Source organism: Pseudopodoces humilis, chromosome 26, assembly GCF_049639895.1.
Source record: "Pseudopodoces humilis isolate 2021_Gansu_Grassland_sample_001 chromosome 26, ASM4963989v1, whole genome shotgun sequence".
Lineage (NCBI taxonomy): Eukaryota > Metazoa > Chordata > Aves > Passeriformes > Paridae > Pseudopodoces > Pseudopodoces humilis.
Genome location: NC_142225.1, coordinates 5,139,148 through 5,162,236, shown reverse-complemented (window position 1 = coordinate 5,162,236; position 23,089 = coordinate 5,139,148). Strand labels below are relative to the sequence as shown.

Sequence of the window (23,089 nt, the reverse complement as noted above, 5' to 3'; positions counted from 1 at the left end):
AGGAAAGAGCCCGGAGTCAATGGGAACTTTCCCGGCTGGTGAAACATAAACAGCCCTTCCGTGTTGACACAACATTTTAAAGGTTTCACGGCAGGAAAAAAAAGGCTCCTTGTCAACACTGGCCGGCCCAAGCCACCCCCTCTCCCTCTCCCTCTCCAGCTGCACCGCCTGGCTTCCGTGGAAAGGGGATTTTATTCCCTGGGGAAGGTGGGTGACGGAATTCCCGGGAGCTGCTGGAGGGATGAGGCAGGGGGGGCGCGGGGTTTGGGGCGTGGGGTGACCCGGAGTGGCCCCCAGGTGGGGAAAAAACCTCGTGGGTCCAGCTGAGCTCCCGGTTTTCCTTCGCAAGGAGTGTGGGGGATCGGTGTCCGTCTGTCCGTCTGTCCAGCTGGGTTCAGTGTCTGTCTGTGTGTCCAGTGGTTCCCCTCGCCCCGTGCCAGCCTTGCCATGGGACACAAAAGAGGGTGGGGGCAACAAACAAAACAAAAAAAGGGGTTTAACAGCGTTTAAATGCTGGAGTATTTTAACATTTGAAATAAGGGTTCCGTGGGTTTCCCTAAAATTTATTATTTATTATTTATTATTTAATTATGAAATACAGCCAATCCCTGCCGGGGTTGGAAAAAAGGAGAAAACCCTTTTGGGATTCCCAACAGGCAAATGTTGCACCTGGAGGAGCCTGGAGATGTTTTAGGGGAGGTCATAATCCACAAAATCCCTTGAAAATCCCAAACCTGAGAGTTCGGGATCTGCGAGAGGCTCCCAAAGGGAGCTCAGAGGGCCTCACCTTCGAGGTGTCTCTAGGGCCGGGGGATGATTGATCTGGGGCATCAGGAAGTTTCCACGCTGGCCACAAGCCAAGCTGGCAACCACGGGAGTGGGAAGAATTCCCGAAGTGCCGCCACAATGGGACCGTTCCACTCGGGCTGCGATGCACAATGGGGCCGGGCTGGGATCCAGGGAAAAGCTGTGCCAGGGCTGCCGGGGAGGATGGATCCCCCTTTGTTCCCCACCTGTCCTGCCCAGGTGAGGTTTCCGCTTGTGCTCCCACCTTTGCCCTCCCAGGTATGAGCAGGGAGCGCCTCACGGCCCCATCCAGGGGCTCCTCGCTCGAGGCTCCTCAGGAATTTCTGGGATGGGGGAATGGGCAGGAATTGGATGGTTGGGAATTTTGAGGGAAGGGGGAGGTGGAGGATGGACCAGCACAGCGAAGGAGCAAAACCTGGGGAGATCTGGGAAGTTGGAAGGCAGGTTTTGGGGTCTGTCGCTGAGATTTTGGGACCATTCCCCCCAGGGAATGCGGGCTGGGCTCTCCAAAATCCAGGCGCGGCTCCACCCCCAGCTGGGAGCGAGGGGGGTCCGATCCCCGCTGGCCCCGGGGGTCTCAGAGTGTCCCCCGAGACCCCTCCGAGTAGCGGCCCAGCTTTTGGGGGGTCTCGGCCTCTCTCGGAGCTCCAGGGCAGAGCGTGGGAGCCGCCGGCGCTGTCACCCGCGGGTCCCCGGCGGGGTCTGGAGGGGAGGGGACGGGGCACAGGGGCCGCCCCGGAGCCGCTCGCTGGCTGGCTGGACCGGTGTCCCTCCTCCTCCTCCTCCTCCTCCTCCTCCTCCTCCTCCTCCTCCCCCTCCTCCTCCTCCTCCTCCTCCTCGTTCCCTCTCTCCGCCCGGCGCCGGGGCAGCTCCCACCGGAGGCGCTGGGGACATGGAGCGGACCTGAGGCGGAGCCCGCACCGGCACCGGCGGCAGCACCGACACCGGGCCGGGACCGCCAGCACCGGCACCGGAATCAGCACCGGCAGCACCGGCACCGGGCCGGACCCGGCAGCACCGGGAGCGGGGCTCAGCGCAGCAGCGCAGCGGAGCCGTGAGTGCGACCGGGGGACACCGGCACAGCCCCGCGGGGCCGAGCAGCGTGCGGGGTCGGAGGAACACCCCCGGGGGTCGGGGAACACCCTCAGGGGTCCAGAAACCTCCTCGGGGGTCGAGGAACCTCCTCGGCGGTCCGGGAACCTCCTCGGGGGTCGGGGAACACCCCCGGGGGTCAGGGAACCTCCTCGGGGGTCGGGGAACCTCCTCGGGGGTCGGGGAACACCCCCGGGGGTCGGGGAACCTCCTCGAGGGTCGAGGAACACCCTCGGGGGTCGCGGTTCTGGGAACCGACCGGGACAACCTCCCCAGAGCCCCTCGGCTTGAAGAGGAGAAAGGAAAAGGGGGAAAGGGGCTCAGGGTCTGGCCTCGCTCGGTCCCGGCCCCTCCGCGAAGTTCGGGGCTGCAAACTCCGCTCTGAGCCCTCCCCTCGCAGCCCAGGGGAGCCCGGCAGGAGAAGAGTTAATCCCGGCACCCCCTCCCCACGTCCCACAGCCCCACCGGGAGCCGCGGCTCCGGGCTCTGCCCGTCCCCCTGTGCCGGGCACGGAGCGCGGTCCCCGCTGGGTGCTTTGCGGACAGAGGGACAGAGGGACAGGGGGACAGAGGGACAGGGGTACAGCTCCCCCCGGCGCGGGCTGGGGGTGTCCCCACGGTGTTCAGGGACAGACGGACGCGCTGTGGTGGCACGGACAGAGCCTGGGGGCTGCTGGGGGGACACCCCGATGGGTGCGGGTCCCTCTTGTCGCCACCTCCTTCATCCCTGTCCCTCGTCCCTGTCCCTCATCCCCGCCGCCCCACAAGTGACACTTTGGTGCACCCCCCCGGCCCTTCCAGGTGTCTCGGCGGGGACAGGGGGACACCTGGCCTGGGGACAGGGGGACACCTGACCTGGGGACAAGGGGACACCTGGCTGGGGACAGGATGGCTCCGGCCACCCCTGCAGGGCCAGCGCCGGGCAGCAAAGCTCGTCCGGTGCCACACGCGGCTGTCGGAGAGGCACAAACACCGCGACACTGTCGCGACAGAGCACGGCCAGACGGGGGGGGTTGGGAGCGGGGACAGCGCTAAACTCTGTCGCTTTTTGGGGATCAAACCTTGTCCCCGAGTAGCGACATTCCCGGAGACCCCAGAGCGGAGCCCCCCAGGCAGCGGGGATGGTCCTGAAGGGGGCTGGGGGTGCAGATTTGGGGAGAATTTGGGGGGTTTTTTTCACCCCTCGAGAGCCGAAAAAGCTCAGCGAGTTAAACCCGGCAAAGTTTAGCGGCAAAGAGAAACTCGGGAGCCGCGTGCTCCTAAAGGAGAGGTTTTACGGCGTAAAAGGCGGATAAACAGAAATGTTTGCACCTTTCCACCTCTGATTAATGATTTCCAGGGGGTTGGTGCCAGGCAGGAATGATGCTGCCCAGGAAAAATCGCGGCCCGTGTTGTTGGAGTCTCGGTTTCATCTCGTGGAGCACCTCAGGCTCAGGAAAAACTCCCCAGGAAAAGCAGGAGTGATGGATTTGAGGAGTGAAAAAAGCAGAATTAGCTCGGTTAATGTGATTTTTTCCCCCGTAGATAACGTCCCTCCCTCCCTCTCCCGTGAGCCGATAACTCCTGTTTGTAATTCATGCGATTTCCTCTCCCTTCAATTTAATTTGGTGCAGGATCCATTCCGGTGACACTGATACAGTACTTTTTTTTTTTTTTTTTTTTTTTTTCCTCTCTCTCTCTTTTTTTTTCCCCTCTTTTCTTTTTGAAACCCAGCGATTTTCGGAGGCTTTTGTGCTGTTAAAAATAGCAGCTGGCCTTTGACAACCGCGGGCGGGCTCAGGACAGTTTTTCTTGACACATTTTCACCGCCTTCATCTCCCTCCGTGCTGATTTGTGTCCCCTCAGCAGAACCCTCACCTCTCCTTTCCCAGCAGAGCAGAAATCCCAAATTTATTTATTTCATTCATTTTTTTTTAAATCCTCTTTTTTTCCTCTCTCCTTGCTTTTTTTTATTTTTGCTTTCACCCAAACCCTCCCTAAATCTGTCTTGAAGCGAAGTTTATCCCAAGCCTGGGAGATGTCCTGAGGGGAATTTCTGGACTTTTTGTCTCCCTGCCGAAATGTCCATTATTCCAGGAGGGGGGGAGATGGAGCAGCTCGTAAAGTTGTTATGTGCTGGAGGGGTTTAAATTTCATTTATATTTATATTTATATTTAATTTATGGGCTGCAGGGGAAGGGTTTGTGTCCCCGGGAAGGGGGACACAGCGCTCTGTCACTGTGATTATTTCTAATTTTGGGGCTTGCTGGCATCCCTGGGAAGGGGAACGCTTTAAAAGCGCTTTTTCAGTGGGATTGGTTTGGATTTTGGAGTTTTCTGGGGTCCCCGAAAAGAGGAGCGTGGTAAATCTGCTCTGTCAGTGGGATTATTTTTAATGTTGGGGTTTTCTGGTGTCCCCAGGAAGGGGAACAATTTATAGCTGGTGGAGGTGGAGGGAATCTTTTGGATAGAGGTGACAGGAATCTTTGGGATAGAGGTGACAGGAATATTTGGGATACAGGTGACAGGAATATTTGGGATACAGGTGACAGGAATCTTTGGGATAGAGGTGACAGGAATATTTGGGATACAGGTGACAGGAATATTTGGGATACAGGTGACAGGAATATTTGGGATAGAGGTGACAGGAATATTTGGGATAGAGGTGACAGGAATATTTGGGATAGAGGTGACAGGAATATTTGGGATACAGGTGACAGGAATATTTGGGATACAGGTGACAGGAATCTTTGGGATAGAGGTGACAGGAATCTTTGGGATACAGGTGACAGGAATATTTGGGATACAGGTGGAGGGAATCTTTGGGATAGAGGTGGAGGGAATCTTGGGGATACAGGTGACAGGAATATTTGGGATACAGGTGGAGGGAATCTTTGGGATAGAGGTGACGGGAATCTTTGGGATACAGGTAGGCTGTGCGAAGGGAATCTGGGATACAGGTGAGATGTTTGGGATGCAGGTGATGAGAATCTTTGGGATGCACTGGGCTGTATGGAGGGAATCTCTGGGATGCCAGTGGGATGTGCGGAGGGAATCTCTGGGATGCAGGTGACAGGAATCTCTGGGATGCAGGTGATGGGAATATCTGGGATGCAGGTGGGATGTGTGCAGGAAATCTCTGGGATACAAGTGGAGGGAATCTCTGGGATGCAGGTGTCAGGAATCTCCGGGATGCCGGTGGGATGTGTGCAGGGAATCTCTGGGATGCACGGGGCTCTGGAAGCCGCTGCTGTCCCAACCCTCGGTGTGCTCGGCTCTGGGATCCCAACCCACGGACAGCAAACCCAAACGAACTTTCAGGGCTGTTGGCACCACTTTTGGGGTCGCTCGGAGCTGAGCCCGTGGATTTGGGGGATCAGGGATGTCACCCGCGGCCCCTCGGAGCACCCGGCTTTATCCAGAGCCCCGCTCCAGCTTTATCCCATTGTAAACATTCCAGGCTGGTTCGTGCCAGCCGGGCTTTGTGCCCGCACGTGGGATTGCAGAAATCCCAAAAAAAAAAAAAAAGCTCCCAAAAAAAGCTTTGACCACCCAAGGACCACCTCCAGCAGCCAGAGCGCCGCTGCCGCTGTCCCACCCCGCGAGTTCCCGGCCGTGCTGGGGAAACACCCGCTGCTCGTTTTCCTTCAAAATTCCATTTCTTTGGAGCAAAATAATCCCCTCACGGCAGGGCAGCCGCTGCCCCGAGCCCGCGGGGCCGCGGAGGAGCCGCTGCCCTCTTTTGTTCTCTGCTCCGAGGGAGCATCGCTGGGGGCCGGGGGTGAGGAATTCCCAGCGCACAGAATCCCGGCCTTGTTAAAGCTGGAAAAATCCTTTGGGATCGCCGAGCCCCCGAACCCGGCACTGCCCCGGCCAGCGCCTCCTGCTCCCCGGGAAAAGAGGGGGGGACCCGAGCTTCTGGGGGGGCTGAGAGCGGCTGGGGGGCTCCGAGAGGGGCAGGGGGTGGCTGGGGGGGCTCAGGGCTGAGGATGGAGGAGTTTGGGGGGCTCAGGAGGAGCTGTGGGGCGTAGGGATGATTACGAAGGAGCTGTGGTTCTCAGGAGGAGCTGGGGGGCTCTGAACAAATTCTGTGAGACTCAGAACAAGCTACGGGGCTCAGGAGGAGCTGGGGGGCTCAGGGATGATTACAAAGGAGCTGTGGGGCTCAGAACAAGCTCTGGGGCTCAAGAGGAGCTGTGGGGCTCAGAACAAGTTTTGTGAAGCTCAAGAGGAGCTCGGATGCTCGGGGATGATTATGAAGGAGCTGTGGGGCTCAGAACAAATTCTGTGGGTCTCAGAACAAGCTCTGGGGCTCAGACCAAGCTGTGGGGCTCAGAACAAGCTCTGGGAGGCTCAGGAGGAGCTGTGGGGCTCAGGGATGATTATGGAGGAGCTGGTGGGGCTCAAACCAAGCTGTGGAGCTCAGACCAAGCTGTGGGGCTCAGGAGAAGCTCTGGGAGGCTCTGGAGGATCTGTGGGGCTCAGGAGAAGCTGTGGGGCTCAGAACAAGCTGTGGGGCTCAGGAGAAGCTCTGGGAGGCTCAGGAGGATCTGTGGGGCTCAGGAGAAGCTGTGGGGCTCAGAACAAGCTGTGGGGCTCAGGAAGAGCTATGGGGCTCAGCAGGAGCAGAGCAGACCCAGAGGGGCCGGAGCAGCCGCGGTTTCGGCGCTGCTGGAGCGGCCGAGCTCGGCGGAGCCCCGGGAGCCGCTCAGCCCCGGGCCGGGCGCTCCCAGCCCGGGGGTCCCGCAGCCCCTCGCCCACCCCCGAGCAGCCCCGGTCGGGTTCTCCAGGGCTCCGCCGCGTTGTTTTCCGCAGGATTTTATGGAGGTTTGGGTTTCGTGGCGCTGCGGGGAGGGAGCTCCGGGCCGCGGCGAAGTTTTGTGCGATGCATCAGCGGATCCCCACCCCGTTTTAACCCAGTCGGGAACACGCAGAAGGGAAATAAATTAGCGCAGCTTCTGACAGCTCTGCTGGAAAATAGCTCTGGGTTTTTACCCCATCCTGAGCCTTTCAGGGAGACTCTGCGGGGGTGGGGTCTGCGCGGCCCGGCCGTGCCCCGCGGAGCTCCTGCAGCTCGGGGAATTGCGGAGAATTCCAAATATCACAGCCCCATCTCTCCCGGTTTGGGTTCTTCGGCTGAAGGGACAGGAGCTTCCCTTGGGTGCAATAGTCACCGAGCATTTTTTCTTTTAAAAAGGATGGATTTGAGTTAAAACATTCGGGGTGAAGTTGGCAGAGCTCCCCAGGTGGCAAATTTTGGACAATTTTTGGCTTCTTGGAAGCCCTCTTGTCCTCTCTCCTTCCTTCCCACTCCGTGTCCCCACGTGGAGCTGCTCCAACCCCAAAAACAGCTCTGCTCACCTTCACCCCAAACACCCCTTGCACCCCAAATGCTTCTGCCGGTGCTTTTAGCTCAAATCCATAATTTTTAACAGGAAAAGCTCCTCCTGTGAGGATTGCACCGAGGGGAAGCTCCTGCCCCTTCAGCCAAAGGATCCAAACCGGGAGAGATGGGGATGAAAAATTTGAAATTTTACCTCTCCACAATTTAATGCTCCATTCCCAGGTCTGAAATATTGGAAATTTTGCCTCTCCATAGTTTAATGCTCCATTCCCAGCCAGGCCTGCTCCGGCCATGTGATGATTATAAAAGATGCAGGTGGTGGCTGCAGCCTCCTGCCACCTTTTCCCTGTCCCTTATCAGACAGGGACAAGATAAGAAGCCACCTGAGGACCCCCGAGAGCGCCCAGCCGAAATCTGTTATTGTTATTTTAATGCCGGTGCAGGCGGCTCTCGCTGCTCATTGTTGGGCGGAAAGAGGAGAGGAGATAAATTAAATATAATGAATGAAGGGAGCTGAAAGGCGGCATTTGATCCTCTTTGCTGTGGAAAAAGGGGATGGCAGGAGCTGGGGACTTCCGGGAGGAGCAGGAGAAGTTGGAAGGGAGGAATTCAGGATTTGGAAGGGAGGAATTTTTGGAAGGGAGAAGCTGGGAATGGCAGAACCAGGGAATGGCAGAGCTGGGAATGGCAGAGCTGGGAATGGCAGAACTGGGAATGGCAGAACTGGGAATGGCAGAGCTGGGAATGGCAGAACTGGAAATGGCAGAGCTGGGACTGCAGAGCTGGGAATGGCAGAGCTGGGAATGGCAGAACTGGGAATGGCAGAACCAGGGAATGGCAGAGCTGGGAATGGCAGAGCCGGGAATGGCAGAACCAGGGAATGGCAGAACCAGGGAATGGCAGAGCCGGGAATGGCAGAACCAGGGAATGGCAGAACTGGGAATGCCAGAGCTGGGAATGGCAGAGCTGGGAATGGCAGAGCCGGGAATGGCAGAACCAGGGAATGGCAGAGCTGGGAATGGCAGAGCTGGGAATGGCAGAACTGGGAATGGCAGAGCTGGGAATGGCAGAGCTGGGAATGGCAGAGCTGGGAATGGCAGAACTGGGAATGGCAGAGCAAGGGAATGGCAGAGCTGGGAATGGCAGAGCTGGGAATGGCAGAACTGGGAATGGCAGAGCCGGGAATGGCAGAACCAGGGAATGGCAGAACTGGGAATGGCAGAGCTGGGAATGGCAGAACTGGGAATGGCAGAGCTGGGAATGGTAGAGCTGGGAATGGCAGAACTGGGAATGGCAGAACTGGGAATGGCAGAACCAGGGAATGGCAGAACTGGAAATGGCAGAGCTGGGAATGGCAGAACTGGGAATGGCAGAGCCGGGAATGGCAGAGCCGGGAATGGCAGAGCCGGGAATGGCAGAACTGGGAATGGCAGAGCAAGGGAATGGCAGAGCTGGGAATGGCAGAGCTGGGAATGGTAGAGCTGGGAATGGCAGAACTGGGAATGGCAGAACCAGGGAATGGCAGAACTGGAAATGGCAGAGCTGGGAATGGCAGAGCTGGGAATGGCAGAACTGGGAATGGCAGAACTGGGAATGGCAGAACTGGAAATGGCAGAGCTGGGAATGGCAGAACTGGAAATGGCAGAGCTGGGACTGCAGAGCTGGGAATGGCAGAACTGGAAATGGCAGAGCTGGGAATGGCAGAACTGGGAATGGCAGAGCTGGGAATGGCAGAACTGGGAATGGCAGAGCTGGGAATGGCAGAACTGGGAATGGCAGAACTGGGAATGGCAGAGCTGGGAATGGCAGAGCTGGGAATGGCAGAACTGGGAATGGCAGAGCTGGGAATGGCAGAACTGGGAATGGCAGAGCTGGGAATGGCAGAGCTGGGAATGGCAGAACCAGGAATGGCAGAGCTGGGAATGGCAGAACTGGGAATGGCAGAGCAAGGGAATGGCAGAGCTGGGAATGGCAGAGCTGGGAATGGCAGAGCTGGGAATGGCAGAACTGGGAATGGCAGAGCCGGGAATGGCAGAGCCGGGAATGGCAGAACCAGGGAATGGCAGAGCTGGGAATGGCAGAGCTGGGAATGGCAGAACTGGGAATGGCAGAGCTGGGAATGGTAGAGCTGGGAATGGCAGAACTGGGAATGGCAGAACTGGGAATGGCAGAGCTGGGAATGGCAGAACTGGAAATGGCAGAGCTGGGACTGCAGAGCTGGGAATGGCAGAGCTGGGAATGGCAGAGCTGGGAATGGCAGAACTGGGAATGGCAGAGCTGGGAATGGCAGAACTGGGAATGGCAGAGCTGGGAATGGCAGAACTGGGAATGGCAGAACTGGGAATGGCAGAGCTGGGAATGGCAGAGCTGGGAATGGCAGAACTGGGAATGGCAGAGCTGGGAATGGCAGAACTGGGAATGGCAGATCCCGAGCAGGGCGGGCGCTGGGGAATGCCAGAGCCCGGCCTTATCTTTTGTCTGGAACAATGGAGGGCTCGGCCCCATTGTTCTCCTCCCCGGCCGGCGGTTCCCTGGGGCACGGGCTGCCTCTGGAGCGTGCCCGGATCCATGGGCAGGACGGGCGGGACGGGCGGGGGTGGCACGGACCCCTCGTGGCTGCTGCTCCAGCGAGTTCCCCGCAGGGAACCCCTTCCCGCTGGTTTTCCGTGTGGATTTTAGGAGCAGGGAAGGTCCCCTGGAAAGCCCAGCTGCAGGCTGGGCAGGGCGGAGCAGAATTTGCCGGTTTTTTAAAGGCTCCTTTAGGGTTTTGCGTTCTCAGGTCTCTGGGATCCCATGCCGGGTCCTTCCTGCTGCGTTTCCTCTGGTTTGTGGGTCCGTCCTGGGAGTCTGGCTGGGGAAAACACATTTTTGGGTGTGGGATTTGTGTGTTTTCCCAAAAAAAAGTCGTTCTGGGGGCTGGGCAAAGCTGGCACAGCCCAGGGAACAGGCACAGGAGCCCAGGGCCCCACGGGCTGTGAGCACAACCTCAAAATCCCCCCCAAATCCTTTTGTTTCCCCAGAGCCAGGGCCGAGCAGCACATCCCAGCTTCCCAGGACCGGGCTGGGATGGGCACCTGGAGGTCAGAGCTGCCAATTCGCGCTGCTCAGGGAGCCCAGGAAAATCGGGATAGAGCAGGGGAGGTGACAGAGGTGCCACCAGCACCACGAGCCCCTGGTGTGCCAAAAGGGGAGGGCTGGCGGCTTCTGGTCTGTGCTGGGATTTTGCTGTGCAGTGAAAACCACCCCAAAAACCTCCTTCCCAAACCCCTCTGCTCCCCCAGAGGTGAGGAGCCCATCCGGGGGCTGAATCTGCTGGGTTTTGATTCCTGCAAATCCAGCAGGGAGAGAAGGGGTGAGGCCCAAATTGGGATTGTGGCGGTTTGGAGGTGGCTGCTCCCAAATCCCTTGGGATCCTGCAGCGGGATGGGAAGCGGGGTGTCTCAAACCCCAAACCCCAGGACGTGGGAGTGTCTCTGAGCTGAAAGAGTGACCCAAAAATGACAAAATAGTGACAAAAACGGCTCTTGGGCCCTCCCGCTGTTCCTCGCACACCTGAGGCCTCCGGAAGCGCCGCCGCCGGATGCTCAGTGTCGCCCAAGGTGGGCGATGAGCTCAGGAACCCAAATCCGCACCCCAAACCAGGGCAAGCGTCACCAAAACAACCGCGGCCGAGGGAGGAAATGGGGCCAAAAGTGTTTTGCATCCAACCCCATCCATCCCTGGTTCCTCGGCGGGAACGGGCTCAGGGCTGCCTTTGGGAGGGTTTTTGGGATGATTTTGGGGCAGGTGAGGAGCAGCCAGTGGCGCCTTTTCCTCCCGAGCGAGGTTCATGAAAACCCTGATGGTTCCTGGGGCAACTCCCAAAACACCAGGAAAAAAAAAATCCCATTGCTGGAATGTGAAGCAACCCCAACATCTGGAGCTCCAAATTTCCCTGAGTCCCAAATTTGGGAAGTGTCTCCATGTCCCTCCGTGTCCCCTTTTGTCCCTCCATGTGACAATCTGGAGGTGAGGATCAATTTGCTGCAGCTCAGGACGCCGAGGGACCCCAAAGGTTTCCGGGGTGCTGCTGGCTGTGGCTGTGGGGCGGAAACGCGGCCCCATAAGATTTTGGGGTGCGATTTGGGGCTTGGGGGCTGTGGGTGATGGGCCCCAGGGCTGGCTCCGAGCACCCTCGGGTGCTCCTGGGTGTGCCCAGCAATCCTGGGAATCACCAGACGGGATTGGTGCCCGCAAACGGGAAAACCTGAATAAATAAGGGATTAGTGGAAGGTGGAAAATGCCATAAAAGATCAAGGATGGGGGGTTATTGAAATGGGATGGACCCCCAAAACTGGGAAAAATTAGGGATTATTGGGAGATGTGAAATTCCATGAGGAGCTCAGGGATGAGGGGTTGTTGACATGGGATGGACCCCCAAAACCGGGAAAAATAAAGGAAAGCATAAAATTCCATTAGAGATCAAGGGCTGGGGGTTATGGATATGGGTTTTGACATGGGATGGACACCCCAAACTCCTGGAAAAACAGGGAATTGTTGGAAAGTTTGAAATTCCATGAAAGCTCAAGGATGGAGGGTTATGGACTGGGGTGGACCCGAACCAGCACCGAGTTCTGCACATTCCCAACGCCACCCATGGATTTCCCACGGAAAACGGGTTTGGGAAGAGCTTCCCTCCTGCTGGGAGGTGCAGGGCAGGTGGGCGAGCCCCGCTTTGGGGGCTTTTTTTCCAAAGGGACCAGGAAAAGGGTCGGATGTCTTGACCCTCTCTCCTTCAGGCGATGGGAAAATCTGGTTTAAATTCTGCTTTAAAGTCAGGTTTAAAGTCAGGTTTAAAGCCTGGTTTAAAGCCTGGTTTAAAACCTCGTTTGCGCTCAACGCCCCAGCCGAGCCTCCCCCGGCTGTGCCTGGAAACTCTGAGTGACAGAAGTGACACAAAAACGCCACCGAGATCGGCCACCCCGATAAACCCCGCGGGCGCTTTGGGGCCGGGGCAGGGCAAGGAGGGGAGCCGTGCCAGGCTCACCGTGCCGGGCTCTGGGTGAGTTATCCCCGACCCCATCCCTGATTTTCCTTTATTTCTCTGGGTTTCGTCACTTTTTTAAGTTTAATTCCCGGCGGTGGCGGCTCAGCGCGAATCGGTTCGTTCGGGGAGTGAAGGGATGTCGTGGAAGGGGTTTGGGAGCGGCTCCAGGGATTTCTGCTGGATCCCGAGGATCTGGATCGCCTCTCTGTGGATCATGGGGCTGTGCAACCCCGCTGGGTATTGGGATAAAGGCGGGTTTTGCATCCAAAGCATCTTTTGAAACTTTTTCTTTTGATGCAGATAAAATAAAAATAAGGGTGAAAAGGGTAAATCCCCATTTTTCAGAGTGCCGGGATTCCCTCTGTTAGAAAGGGAATGTTTTGGGGTTTTGTAGGGTTTTAATGCAGAGGGGGTGGGAAGGGCAGAGGAAAAAGGGTGAAAAAAATGGGTTTTGCTTTTTCCTCGAGTTTCCTAGAGATCCTGTGATTTTCTGGAAAGGGGACTTTGTGCTTTCAGACTTCTCCCCGCCCTTGATTTCCCTCTCCTGAGCATCCCCTTTCCCTAAAGATCCTTCCAGCCCCCTAAAATTCCCTGGGCACAAACCCTGCAGAGCCAGAGGTGCTGCGAGGAGCCTTTTCCTTGTGGATTCATCTCCTCAAAGTGGAAGAACCATCCCAAACCTCCCGTCTGCTCCCGGGAACGGGAATGACCAGCGCCGGCCCCGGGGCCATCGCGTGGCTCGTCCCGGGATTGTTCCCGGGATGGGGGGGGGACTTAGCGGGGTTGGAAATCATTCCAGCGCCGCGGAGTTTCCTCCTCTTCCCTGATGAGATCATTCCCGGCTCATAAATCCCGCGGCCAGGAAGTTCCACCTGAGGTTCAGGCGGATTTTTTTTTTCCTCCCCTCCTATTTCGAACCCTCCCCGTGGCAGAAGGAAAAATGTGTTTGGGTCGTGGCTGCGAGCGGGGTGGCCCTGGGCCAGGGGACGCCCAGGGAAGGATCCGGCTGCTTCCAGGGATTGGGATTTATTTGGGTAATTATGGACCTCCTGGCTGGGTTTTGTCACACAGGCTGGCGGGAGGCAGAATCCCTGGATTTGGGGTTGGGAAGGAAGGTCCCAGCTGTTTTTGGGATCCTAAAGGATAAACCCCCTTGGAGTAGTGGGAAAGCAGAGGGAGATGGGAATTCTCCATCCAAAGGGACACTGGGATGTGTCCCAGAACTCTGGGATGGATCCAATGGATCCCAGTGGCCACAGGGAATGTGTGGGGCATGGATCCTGATCCCAGAGCCCACAGGGAATGTGTGGGGCATGGATCCTGATCCTAGATCCCACAGGGAATGTGTGGGGCATGGATCCTGATCCCAGAGCCCACAGGGAATGTGTGGGGCATGGATCCTGATCCTAGATCCCACAGGGAATGTGTGGGGCATGGATCCTGATCCCAGAGCCCACAGGGAATGTGTGGGGGTTGACTCATCCTTATCAGGCTTTGCTGGGGGCTTTGTTTTCCCATTCCTGCCCACCTGGAGCATCCCACCGGGATCCTGCTGGACACAGGGAGGTGAAGCCCCAGGGGGATAAGCTGGATTTGGCCAAGAGGAATAATCCCGTGGGAAAAGCGGGAGCAGAGCCGCTGAGGGCAGGGGCTGCAGTTTAGTCCTCATCCCGTTTCCTGGGACACCAGGGTCTCCTGGGATTTACAGGGGATGGAAAACATCCCTGGTGGAGAACATGGAGCATCCCATGAAACCTCCCAGATCCTCCTCTTCCCTTCGGCCCAGCCTAGGAATTCCTCTTTTCCTCCCTGCCCTGCATTTGAGAGAACTTGGGGATGAATCCCTGTTATTTTCCCTATTTCCTCAAGTTCTGGAGAGTGGGATTGATTGTGTTTGCCCCCAGAACTCTGCTGGAACTCATCAGGGAGATGTGCATCTCATTAATAACCCTGGATATGGCCTTTGGAAGGGGCAGGCTGGGGTTTTTTTGGGATAGAATTGGTAAAAATTGTAACTTCTTTAGGATTCAAACTTCCATGGGCACCCTGGAGACCTGGATTGCACCTTTCCATCTTAAAAGATGGAAAATCGACGCTCCCCCCAAAAAAAACCTCCCATAACGTGCCGAGAGAATTCCAGGGGTGAGGAGGGGACGTTCCTCCATGGGAACACCTGGATGGGGTCACACACCCCTGGAGAGGGGACCTGCTGGAAAGGGGGCACAGGAGTGACCCCGACTCCTTCCTGCACCGGCCGTGCCCGGGAGTTTCCGTGATGCTGGTGCCGTCACCGCTGTGCCGTGACCCCGTGGGGACGTTTCCGGATGTTTCCAGAGGCCGTTTGTCCTTTGGGGAAGGAGAAATCGCCTTCGGGGAACTGAGGGTGGGTGGAGGATGGACAAATGCCCGGCTGGTTTGGGTGGGAAATCCCAGCTCCTGCCCACCCCAAAGATCTTGCCAGGATGGAAAGGGACGTTTGGGGTCTGGGGGTTTCTTTGGGATGGGGATTTTCCATTGGGTACCTCTGGGAAGGACACTCCAGGCAATTCCCGTCCTGTCCCTGGCTGCCCCATCCTGCTGCCCCTGCGAGCATCCCCCTCCCCAAATCCCCAGTGCCCACCAAAACTCTTCCATCTCAGGGTGGATTTTGCAGCTTTTCCGGTGCCCCTGGGCAGGGGAGCTTTGGGTTTTTCTGCTGCCGAGCGCAGGTGAGGTGATGAGAACGCGGAGGCGGCCGAGGATCGGGCTGAGCCCAAATTTGGAGCGTTTCTGCTGCGGCTTCGTGGGGCGGCAGGGTGGGGACACAGTCCTGGCAGGGGACACGTGCTGCGAGCAGTGACGCTCGGAGCCGGTGGCATTTCTGAGTCTAAAACCCCTCACCCAGTTGCCTTTTGGGGTTAAAAAAGAATTTTTCAGCACCAGCGAACCCCCGGGTCTTGCATTTCCTCATCCATGTTTCTCCCGCCCCCATGGATGGACGGCACATTCCACCTCCCCCAGGGCCACCTGCCATTCCCAGGGAATGGCCATCCATCCCGGGATGCTCTGGATCCCCAGGGAAGGGACGGCAGCCCCGTGAACTTCCCCCAGCCAGGGACATCGGCCACCCCTGGCCATCCCTGCCCGGGCACGGCCGAGCAAACATCCATTCTTTTCTCTTGGAAGACACCCGGGGCGGAAATGCTTGGAAGCGGCCCCGAAAGGACATTCCAAGTCTGGCAGGAAAGCGGCCCCGCTCGTCTGGCAGGAGATGGGCTATTGTCTGTCCCGGTGGCCGGCCGGGATTCCTCAGGTCCTGCCTGGAAGAGGAAAATCTCCGTGTGTGTCTTTATTTTTTCCTCTGCCCTCTCCCAGGGGTGTCGGGGCTGCTGCTCGTGCCGGCACTGGGGCCGTTATTGCTCCTCTGGTGTTTCCTCCTTGGATTTTTCCCCGTTTTGCCGGGTCTCCTGGGCTGCGGTGGCGGGATGAGGTTTTCTTGGGATGATTGGGCACCGCGTTGGGCTCCTCCTGAAGGGAATAGCTGGGAAGAGCCATGGACCGAGAGTTTTGGGAGGGAGGAGAGCAAAACCTCCAAGAGCTGGGACAGCCTGATGGCCAGGAGAGGGCAGGGTCATCCCAAAAAATCTGGGCAGCCAACTCTCCAAGGGTGCCTTTGCTGTCCCTGGGGTGGGATTGTCCCCAAATTGAGCCCTGAGGCAGGAGGGATGTGACACAGGGTGAGGGATCTTGGCAGCTCTTGGATCCCTGAGGTCCTGCAGAGCCAGGATCCCGGCATCTCTTGATCCCCACATCTCGTAGATCTCCAGACTCCTGCAGCTCTGGAATCTCGTTGCCCCTTGAATTCCCAAATTCCTGCAGTGTCAGGATCTTGGTGTCTCTGGGATCCCAAACTCCTGCTCTGCTGGGATCTCAGCATCCCTTGGATCCAAAGGCTCCTGCACTGAAGGAATCTCAACATTTCTTGGATCCCCAAGATCTTGGTGTCTCTTGGATCCCAAACTCCTGAAGTGACAGGATCTCAACATCTCCTGGATCCCAAGCACCCGCAGTTCTGGGATCTCAACATTTCTTGGATCCCCAAGCTCCTGCAGTGCCGGGATCTTGGAACATCTTGGATTCCCAAACTTCCGTGGTGCTGGGATCCTGACTTCTCTAGGATTCCCAGGCTCTTCAGGATCTCCCCATCTCCTGGATCCCAAGCTCCTGCTGTACCAGGATCTCGGATCTCTTGGATCCCAGGCTCCTGCAGCGTCGGGATTTTGGCATTTCTTGGATCCAGGCAGGGTGGGGGTTTTCTGGCACCTCATCCCCTTTTCCCGGCCCCTGGAGCTGTTCTGCTCCACACAGCCCGGGCCGATAGGATCAGGCCTGGCTGGCGGGCAGGAAGGGTGGCACGGCCAGCGGGAGAATTGCAGGACGTGCCGTTCGCTGGTGCAAACCTGGGAGTAAAAGCTGCCACCATCCCCAAAATCTTGGAGTTGCCGGGCTGGGGTTGGGAGGAAAGGTGAAATATCGGAGTTTCAGGGCTTTGCTGCTTGTGGGATCAGCCCCCAAAACGCTGTGAGGGAAGGAAGCATCCCATGAGGATTCAGGATCTGTTTCCATCCTCTGGGCTGGCGTTTTCCATCCCAACCCCGTTCCCTCCCTTCCTCCCCACCCTGGATTAAATGAGCAGCGTTAAAAGCCGAGAAGATCCCTTGCAGTGCCCCAGGCAGCCCCGGACCCCACACCTGGAACGAGATAACGCCGCCTTTTCCCCTTTTCCCCTTTTTTTCCGTTTCCTCGGCAGGGTGGGTGATGAACCCTCAATGAGGCCTCTTTCAAACTTGGCCCTATTAAAGCGCTTGGCCCCATTTTAAGAGTAAACTTCCAGTGGCACCTGGAGGTGAAGCACAGGAACGGGAACGGGACCTGCGGGAGGGGTGGGATGGGATTTTGTACCTGTCTCAACCCAAAAACATCGCTCAGTGCCGAGGTGCTGCAGTTGCAGCATCCCAAACCTACAAAAACTTGGATTTTTGCGTGGAAAAAACACCAAAAAAAGCCAGGAAGAAAGGGATTTTCACACACACCTGAGGGGTGCTCTGCTCATGCCTGCCTCAGTTTCCCCACCCGTAACACATCCCCACAAGGCAAATCCTTGCTGGAGCGGGCACAGCTTCCCACCGTGTCCGCTCCTTCCCGGCGATGGATTTTGGGGGCCGGGTGGCCCCGGCCAAGGTGAGCCGGGGCAGGAAGGGGCGCCGCAGGATGCGGCAGTCCCCGGGTGATGCGGGGCCGGGAGGAAACCCGGCGGGTTTGTTCGGTGGAGGGCGAGGGAACCGAGATTATAAAAAGGCCCGCTAAGATCAGAAAGGCTGGCGAGCACAGTGCCCTATTGTGGAGCTGTCACACTTCCCTTTACTTTATTGCTTTTGTCCAACACCCCATTGTTCCACTTCCTTTTGTCCCCTATTCACAGCCCTGGCTTTTCATTACCCAGCCGGCCTTGTTGTTTTCATTTCTTTTGTTTGAAGTTCCTGAGAGGAAGGTTTTATTTTCAGCCGTTTGATTAATTCGCAGCTTGAGCCGGGCTTTGTTTGTTATGTAATTGCTGCCCCCAAGCCGGGCGGCCCAGCTCAGCCCTCCCCACCCCGCTTTGCACCCCCAAACTGGGTTTAGGGGCTCCTGAAGGGGATTTGGGAGGTGAGAGGGTGTTTGGTTTGGGGTGGCGGCCCCCAGGCAGGTGCTGTCCCCATGGCAGGGCAATCCCACAAGCCAGATCCCGATTCCCGACAGCGTCCAGGGTAAAGCCCTTCCTTAACAGCCTCCTTTTCCCATTATTCCCACCTGAAAGGCCAGGACAATGCTTGTTCCCGTTCTTGCTGTGTGGTGTGAGGGTTGGTGGCCTCGGGAAGGCAAATCCCCATGGACGCCGCCAATCCTGGCGCTGGCTCTTGGATACCGCGCCTGGCACCCAGAGCGAGGGGTGGGACACGTTTTTTGGGGACAAACCCCACGGAATGCCAGGGCTTGGGGTCCCTTTGGGGTGTTACAGCCCACTCCCCATAAAACTCATCGTCATTCCTGTGGTGCCCATCTGGCTGGGAAGGGGTTTGGCACCCATGGGGGCTTTGGTGGGATCAGGGAGAGCCATTCCCGGGGCCAGGCTTTGCCCTGGCAGCACCTTGGCTGGTGCCGTGCTGGGCATTCCCAGAGGTATGTTCTGGTGGCTGGTCCCAGTCCCAAGTCCATCCCATGCCCGGGAGCTGTTCTGGTGGCCGGTCCCAGGTCCAACCCGCGCCAGAGATCCTGGAGGAGCCATTCTGGTGCCATCCCAGGTCTCTCCCATGCCCAGGATTCCCAGAGGAGCTGTTCTGGTGGCCGGTCCCAGGTCCATCCCATGCCAGACATTCCCAGAGGAGCCGTTCTGGTGCCGTCCCAGCCATGGCTGGGCAGAGCCGGGATTTCCACTTCCCATCGGAGCGGGAATCCTGCCACCGCTCCGATGGCTTTCTAGGCACGGCTCCTGGACAGTGAGGGGGACCTGGGGACCCCGGGATGCTGGCACAGGTCCCTGTCACCCTGAGCCTGGGCTTGCTGGACGTGGCATGAAGGTCCCCCAAGTTGTCCTCAGTCCCAATCCTTTAGGAATTTACTCCTCCGTTCCAAGATTTCCCTGAGGACCGAGCCCCAAAACACCCGGAAAACCGGGAACAAGAGCTCAGCTCTGCCCATGGCAAACCCCAGGGGCAGCGTGGGGTGCCCTGGTGTGGACCCAGGCTGGGAGAGGGGTGCCCATGCCCAGGGGTGCCCGGTGGCCCTGGTGACGTCCCTGCTGTCCGCAGGATGTCCATGAGGAGCCCCGTGTCCCCACCGCCGGAGCTGGATGGAGCGGGCGCCATGGTGAACTGCGCCATCAAGACGGAGGAGAAGAAGGAGGGCGGCCCCGAGACCCCGCCGGGGGCTGCCCCCAGTGCCGAGCCCCGGCCCCACGAGCCCCCGGGGCCACTGGCCAGGGATGTCACCGACCCCCAGGCCCTGCCACAGGTGGGTGTGACAAAGGTGGTGTTGTCCCCATCCCTGCTCCAGACCCTCCCATTCCATGGAAGAAGCAGTGGCTGCTCCCCCCGGGTGGATTTTCCTCATCCCAAGGACTCAAAAGTGAAATCTGAGGCTCTGCCGAGGTTTTTTGGCTGCTCTGGGGTCATCCCTGGGGTTTGAGGGTGGTGTGGAGCCCCCCGCTGCCCCCTCCAGGCGTTCCTCATCCCTTCAGGCTCCCTTTTCCATTGTCCTTGGGTTTTCCCTCTCCCTGACCTCTCCCTGCTCTGCCTTCAGAGGGGAAGGGAGCTCAGAGGGTCCAGGATTCAGGAGAACCTGCCTGCATCCCACCAGATCGGGATGTCCCATCCTGGGGGTGTCCCTGGCAGTGCCAGCAGTGCCCAGTGACATTCTGTGTCCCGCAGGAATCCTGCTCTCCCTCCAGGGACATTCCCGAGCCCCGGCGCTCCGCCTTCGAGCCGGCCGGCAGCGGCCAGGAGAAGCTGGACTTCAACAGGAACCTGAAGGAAGGTGGGAAACGTTCCCAAGGGGCCTCTTGGGACCCTTTCCCTGCCCTTCAGGATTTTCCCAAAGCTGTGGGATGGACTGAGCCGTGGTGCAGAGCCTTGGGATGTGCTCACGTGGTTGTCCTCTCCTCCCTGTCCCTGTCCCTGTCCCTGTCCCTGTCCCTGTCCCTGTCCCCCAGTGATGCCAACCATCGAGAAGCTGCTGTCCAGTGACTGGAAGGAGCGGCTGCTGGGCCGGAACACGGCTGAATCCAAGGAAGTGAAAGGTGGGATCCACCTCCACCCACCTCCCTCCTGCATCCCAGCTGGAAACGCGGCCTTTCCCACCAAGGCAGGAGGGGACATCTCATTTCACAGAGATTTGTCCCTTTTTTAATTGATTTTTTTTGGGGGGTGAGCATCTCTGCTGCCTCTGAGTGCGTGGGATTGGGGGAGGGGGTGGGTTCAGCATGTGGGGATCTTTCCATTCCTCCCCAGTCTGACATTCCCTGGTCACCCAGTGGTGCAGGACTTCTCTGCTTGACATTCCCCACCCCAAAGACTTGGATCTCCCCAGGTCGAAGGAAACGGGAAGCGCGCTCCTTAAATAAAATCACCACCACCCCACCTTGTGCTGCTGACCCTCTCCCCCCTTCCCAACCCTCTGACCCTCATCCAGGCGGGTTTTTCCCTCCCCCAGGAACCCAGGAGAGCCTGGCAGAGAAGGAGCTGCAGCTGCTGGTGATGATCAACCAGCTGTCCACGCTGCGGGACCAGCTGCTGACGGCGCACTCGGAGCAGAAGAACATGGCCACCATGCTCTTCGAGAAGCAGCAGCAGCAGATGGAGCTGGCCCGGCAGCAGCAGGAGCAGGTGGGGACCGTCCCTCCCTCCGGGGATGCCTTTGGGGGTGGCTTTGGGGTCCCCTTTTCCCGCCCCAAACCTTCCTGGGAAAGTTTTCCCTTCCTCGGAGCTGGGAGGCCCAAGGGTGGATGGAGATGGGGATGGAGCTCTTGAATAAGAACAAACCAGCCCAGGTCCCTGCTGCCTGTGCTCACCTTGAACATCAATTTTTCCTCTCCCGAGGGCAGGGGTGACACCGCTGTCACACCTGGGGTGGGGGTGGCAGCTCCCTCCCAGCCCTTGTGTCCCTCGAGGCGGCTCAGGGGCAGCTCAGCCCCTGCTCGTGCCCTTCCCACGGCCCTGGGGACGCCCTGCAGCCCCTTTTTGGTGCTTCTGGCTGGGTTCTGCCAGGTTGGTGGCCAGCCCGGCGCTGTCCTTGATGTCACCAACCGTCCCTGTCCCCTCCCCAGATCGCCAAGCAGCAGCAGCAGCTCATCCAGCAGCAGCACAAAATCAACCTCCTACAGCAGCAGATCCAGGTAAAGGCAGGGGACACCTCCCCTGGCCCCTTCCCCGTGTCCCCCTCCCCACGCTGGGTGACCGCAGCCTCCCCGTGTCCTGCTGTCCCCTGCCGGGGGTGACGCTGCCGCCTGGCGCTGATCTGGTGTCCCTGTCCCCTCCAGCAGGTCAACATGCCCTACGTGATGATCCCCGCCTTCACCCCCGGCCACCAGCCCCTCCCGGTCACCCCCGAGTCCCAGCTGGCGCTGCCCATCCAGCCCATCCCCTGCAAACCAGGTGAGCTGGGTCCCCCTGGCACTGTCCCAGCCCTGCAGGGTGGCCTTGTCCCCCCCAAGCCATGTCCCTGTTGTCCCCGACCACTGTCCCTCTGCTCCCGCAGTGGATTACCCGGTGCAGCTCCTGCACAGCCCCCCTCCTCCCACGCTGAAGAGACCCGCAGGCCCGGGCCACCTCCAGATGCAGGTACAGCCCCCAAACCCCCTCCAACCCCTGGTACAGCCCCCAAACCCTGGTACAGCCCCCAAACCCCCTCCAAACCCTGGTACAGCCCCCAAACCCCCTCCAAATCCCTGGTACAGCCCCCAAACCCCCTCCAAACCCCTGGTACAGCCCCCAAACCTCCTCCCAAACCCTGGTACAGCCCCCAAACCCCCTCCAAACCCCTGGTACAGCTCCCAAACCCTGGTACAGCCCCCAGACCTCCTCCCAAAACCTGGTACAGCCCCCAAACCCTGGTACAGCCCCCAAACCCCTGGTACAGCTCCAAACCCTGGTACAGCCCCCAAACCCTCTCCAAACCCCTGGTACAGCCCCCAAACCCCCTCCAAACCCTGGTACAGCCCCAAAACCCACCTTAAGCCCTGATACAACCCTCAAACCCCTTCCAAACCCTGGTACAGCCCTAAAAACCCCCTCCAAACCCTGGTACTGCCCCCAAACCCTTTTCAACCCCTGGCACAGCCCCAAACCCCCTCCAAACCCTGGGATGGGTGTTTGGGGACAGCTCCTCACCCCTCATCCCTCCCTCCTCCCCAGGAGACCTCGCAGCCGCTGAACCTGACGGCCAAACCCAAAGGCTCCGAGCTCCCCAGTGCCTCCAGTTCGCCCAGTTTGAAGATGAGCGGCTGCCAGTCGCTGCCGCCGGGCCACGGGGCCAGCAGGGAGCTGCAGAGCAGCCCGTCCAGCCTCCCTCTGGGTGCGTGCCCAGGTGCCCTTTTGGGGTTTTGGGGGGGACACGTGACATCTCTGCTGCTCCCGGGTGCCGTGCCACCCCTCGGGGCACAGCTGTGGTGGTCAGGGTGGGGTCAGTGCTGGGAGTGGTCAGTGGGGTGACCGCTGGCACTGACAGGTGCCCACAAGGGTCAGTGCTGTGAGTGGTCAGCGGGGTGACCGCTGGCATTGACGGGTGCCCACAAGGGTCAATGCTGGGAGTGGTCAGTGGGGTGACTGCTGGCATTGACGGGTGTACATAGGGGTCAGTGCTGTGAGTGGTCAGTGAGGTGCCCATAGGGGTCAGTGCTGGGAGTGGTCAGTGGGGTGACCGCTGGCACTGACAGGTGCCCACAGGGGTCAGTGCTGTGAGTGGTCAGTGAGGTGACCACTGGCACTGATGGGTACCCACAAGGGTCAATGCTGGGAGTGGTCAGTGGGGTGACCGCTGGCACTGATGGGTACCCACAGGGGTCAGTGCTCTGGGGGTCACTGAGGTGACCACTGGCACTGATGGGTGCCCACAGGGGTCAGTGCTGGGAGTGGTCAGTGGGGTGACCGCTGGCACTGACGGGTGCCATGTCCTGCCAGGATTCCTGGGAGAGGGCGATGCCATCACCAAAGCCATCCACGACGCGCGGCAGCTGCTGCACGGCCACGGCGCCGCCATGGAGGGGTCACTCAGCAGCCCCTACCGCAAGGTGAGGGTCACTCTGCGTGGTCACCGTCCCCTCTTGCCACC

At 58.8% G+C, this 23,089-nt stretch overlaps 1 protein-coding gene across 3 annotated transcripts in view; it reads left to right on the top strand.

The window, feature by feature from the left end:
* The first annotated feature begins 102 nt into the window (after nucleotides 1-102).
* The window catches only part of SOX13 (SRY-box transcription factor 13), a 27,758-nt gene continuing 4,771 nt past the window's right edge, over nucleotides 103-23,089 (top strand). The window contains exons 1-10 of one of the 3 annotated variants that reach the window (XM_088067053.1): nucleotides 103-207; nucleotides 19,075-19,276; nucleotides 19,693-19,798; nucleotides 19,974-20,060; nucleotides 20,474-20,646; nucleotides 21,087-21,155; nucleotides 21,300-21,414; nucleotides 21,518-21,600; nucleotides 22,174-22,333; nucleotides 22,939-23,048. In XM_088067053.1, coding sequence (XP_087923179.1) covers nucleotides 19,076-19,276; nucleotides 19,693-19,798; nucleotides 19,974-20,060; nucleotides 20,474-20,646; nucleotides 21,087-21,155; nucleotides 21,300-21,414; nucleotides 21,518-21,600; nucleotides 22,174-22,333; nucleotides 22,939-23,048 — 1,104 coding nt within the window. In that variant the 5' untranslated portion in view covers nucleotides 103-207; nucleotide 19,075. Of the gene's footprint in view, nucleotides 208-1,671; nucleotides 1,862-19,074; nucleotides 19,277-19,692; nucleotides 19,799-19,973; nucleotides 20,061-20,473; nucleotides 20,647-21,086; nucleotides 21,156-21,299; nucleotides 21,415-21,517; nucleotides 21,601-22,173; nucleotides 22,334-22,938; nucleotides 23,049-23,089 lie in introns of those variants that run through there. The other 2 variants (XM_088067054.1, XM_005529301.3) reach the window with 2 other exon arrangements.